Below are 3944 nucleotides of genomic sequence, written 5' to 3' on the forward strand. Positions count from 1 at the left end.
GTCACGCAATGCCACAATCGGCCATTGAAACCAAGGACTTGTACGCTGGAGAATTGTCCTAATGAAACAAGATCCCTTTCGTCAGTTTTCCAAGGCATTTGGTCTTGATGGCTTTCGTAACTGTCTCAGTAAGTTGGCATAGTACTATAGGAAAGTGGTTATACACCATTAGGTGTACACCTGCTTTCCTATATTAAATTCGGAATAAACGGAACGCAGAACTCCGAACTAACAACACAACAATATTTACTTAAGGAGGTAAATAGGCATCTTTAATCTTGGTTGCTGTCTCCTTGCTTTTGGAGAATTATTTCTTGCAATTCTGTATTTAAGAGACGAGGAATTATGAACATTATTTACATTTGACGGATATTTGTCCTCATCTTGTTTGTTGTTAACACAACGTTTCGGCTGATATACCCTCCAGCCTTCATCAGGTGTCTTGGGGGAAATTTCGAACCTGGGTTCTTATTCCTAAGGTATTTTTTCGATGTTATTATTATTATTATTATTATTATTATTATTATTATTATTATTATATACGTTTCTGTAGCTCTGTCACACTGAATTATTTCCATAGACGCTTTGCAGTCACGTGGTTTCGGGTTCAGTAACACTGCGCAGTACCTTGGGCAGCTATTGTCTGTGTTTGTCCCCCCAAACATCACTTGACAACTGATGCTGGTGTGTTTACGTCCCCGTAACTTAGCGGTTCGGCAAAAGAGACCGATAGAATAAGTACTAGGCTCACAAAGAATAAGTCCTGGGGTCGATTTGCTCGACTAAAAGGCGGTGCTCCAGCATGGCCGCAGTCAAATGGCTGAAACAAATAAAAGAGTCAAAGAGTAATCTGGTCTTTTTAAGACAATAGTGTATGATATGGAGTGAGATTTAACTGCTGTTTCTAGCAGGTCGAACAAACACGTAGACGCACTTTCGTTGGCTGAGAGGTAGAAGGGGTCGTGTCGATGGTGATGATACTTGTAGTGGTTACGGTAGTGGTGATTAAACATAATAAAAGTAACAATTAAAACCGAAACTGAAGGTATTTCCTTGTTCTTTTAATAACCATCCAATCGGCTACCGCCACGTCATCATTCGGCTCCCACCCATCCTTATATTATACCGCACGGACTTCCCTTCCAATCACAAGATGGCTGCCACCGGTGCTGATACATCAAACCGTAAGGTTGCTCTAATAACTGGTATTACAGGACAGGTAAATCAGATCGTGGCTTTTGTTTATATTTTTTCTCATACTTTCTAATTTCCCCTCATGTTACTTTAGTTTCTATTCGTGTTCATTTACAAATGCATATTAAGTGCAATTTTACTATTTTGCCTATCCGTATCTTATTCAACCGGTGTACCTCGGAGCGGCGTGTGTACACATATACATCAATCATTATATATATATATATATAGTAAGTTTTAAATATATATATATATATATATATATGGCGATCTTTCGCGTATATATATATAAAGAGCATCATATATGTTTATATGCGTGTTAATATTTGAGTGTATTTAACTATGTGTGTGACAAGCACTTTGATTCGGACCCATGTCACTGACTGGTGGAGTTTAATTGTTATCTTATAATATCGTGACGTTAACCTCTTACGAAAATAATCGCACTTGCTTGTGTATACGGTGTGTGTACGCGTGCGCTTATATGTGTGTATATCTGTCGTGTTTTGTGTACGTACGTTGGTGTATGTTTCACATACATGTATGAACACGCGTAGACACGCCTGCATTTAGGTAAATTTTCTACGTTGAAGCAATTCAATAGCCACGTTGCATGTTTGTACAGTTGTTTAAATGTTTAACTCCTTCACCCCTCAACTTGTCGGCTTCTCTTTAATACTACCGTCACCACAGAGAGAAGGACTCCTTGACAAAGAAAATGAAAACGGGGAAAGGCTGCGTGATCGTGGTTGGTACACCTTTCAACATAGCTCTGCTTGATCAAGGCTTATTCGGGGTATAAACAGCAACATAATTATTGCCATCATCATTATCGATGTACTGCGTATATTTTATACAAATACCTATATTCTGTTTTATTTCACGTAACATTTCTTCACATTTCACAAAGACAATAATGAAGCAGTTGTTGTTTCGCCCCAGGTCAGTCCTAATCGAGGAAGACTGTTTCCAACTACGACCATTCATTCCGTCTTTTCCTTAAAGATTATCGCCTAATGCTCAGAAGGCAGCGTGTGATTTGGCTACTATTTCCAGCAGATACTGTTGACTAATAACCAGTTTGAGTTGAAACCTTGTGAATGTATTTTATATACTACAACACTGAGATCTGTCGATAAAATTTATACCAGTTTTATACAAGGACAGAATTAATTTCTATCTTTACAAAAATTTGCTGTATGTATGTATGTATGTATGTATGTATGTCAGCCGCTTTCTGTTTGTGATCCTGTGTTAATTTTTCAGCGATATGATCTTACGAATTCCAGTTTCGATACTTGGTGGGGGACACTTGATGAAAGCATGAATGTCACAACCTCCCGTAGTTCTGCCCTATAAATTAGAAATTTCGTTCATGAGTTGTCCATACCTCACCTACACTCTCGAAATGTCTAAACGCGTTACATCTGGAACAACAACAACAAAAAAAAAGTTGAATGGATCTATGATGGAATGTATTCCAGAAGTTACCTCATCCATTTCATTCAAACATATCAAATGTTTTTTTGTTTTTTTTAAAGACTGTATGTTGTGATTTGAGTGAGATTTGGTTGCTATTTCTAGTCAGACAAGCAACGTGTTGTTGCCCTTATGTTAGGAGTTGTGATACTTGTTACTTTCAATCAAGTATCCCAAAGTAATTCGAGGAACTTTTTCAGTGTTATTTTCTTCATTACTTCATTTTTACCGCTTTTCCGCCCCCGTTGTGTGTTTAGTATGCGCAAAACGCATGTATCTTCATGAAAGGAAACATCTACACACAGCAATAAAAACAGTGTCCCCACTCCCCCCGAGTTAGCCCCTAATCTAGCCGACCTATGGTTAAAAGCATTCCAACCTCGACCGTTGTCCAATTTGTTAAAGACTCTAGGGTGTTACTCCACGGAGATTTGGCTGCTATTTCTAACACTTTGAGACTTCATCATTGGTTGCAAGTAATTCAGGAAAAAGAGGTTAACAAAAAATCATCTGTAACGTTGTCGATGTTCGTGGCGATATTGTTTCAGCCATCTCATCTAATTTTTTCGTTTGTTTATATAGACTTAAATGTATCTAGGACCTCATTACATTATCCAGCATATCTTCCATTATTTAAGACGATATCTGATTGTTATCTCTTGCGGAGCAAATGAACTCGTGGTGGTGGTGTCATCGTTGCAATCGAGTAAAATGGGTTTGCTTTGTGACGACGTGTTTATTTTAACCTTTGTTTAGTTTTGTCTGACGTGGACATAATGGGCATTCGTATTGGGTGTGTATGTCTAACAACCTACTTCTCTTTCTACCTTTTATACCCACCTAAAATAACTACCAGCTCAAGAGACACACCTAATTGGCAGTCCTGTAGACTTGTGTATGACCTGAGTGTCACTAGTTATAGACATACAAATACCTGTATACATACACGTATAAGTATATAACGTATATATCCTCCTCCTCTTCCTCATCATCATCGTTTAACGTCCGTTTTCCATGCTGGCATGGGTTGAACGGTTCGACTGGGTTCTGGGAAAGCCAGGAGGCTGCACCAGGCTCCAATCTGATCTGGCAGTGTTTCTACAGATGGACGCCCTTCCTAACGCCAACCACTCCGAGAGTGTAGTGGGTGCTTTTTACGTGCCACCGGCACGGAAGCCAGTTAAGGTGGCGCTAGCATCGGCCACGTTCGGATGGTGCTTTTTACCTGCCATATATATATATATATATATATATATATATATATATATATA

The 3944-nt window shown here is 38.7% G+C and overlaps 1 protein-coding gene across 1 annotated transcript in view; it reads left to right on the plus strand.

Moving 5' to 3' along the window:
- The first annotated feature begins 1129 nt into the window (after positions 1-1129).
- LOC106879805 (GDP-mannose 4,6 dehydratase) overlaps positions 1130-3944 on the plus strand; it is a 54679-nt gene continuing 51864 nt past the window's right edge. The window contains exon 1 of the mRNA XM_052975198.1: positions 1130-1219. Coding sequence (XP_052831158.1) covers positions 1154-1219 — 66 coding nt within the window. The 5' untranslated portion in view covers positions 1130-1153. The remainder of the gene's footprint in view (positions 1220-3944) is intronic.

This window comes from Octopus bimaculoides, chromosome 20 (genome assembly GCF_001194135.2).
Source record: "Octopus bimaculoides isolate UCB-OBI-ISO-001 chromosome 20, ASM119413v2, whole genome shotgun sequence".
NCBI lineage: Eukaryota > Metazoa > Mollusca > Cephalopoda > Octopoda > Octopodidae > Octopus > Octopus bimaculoides.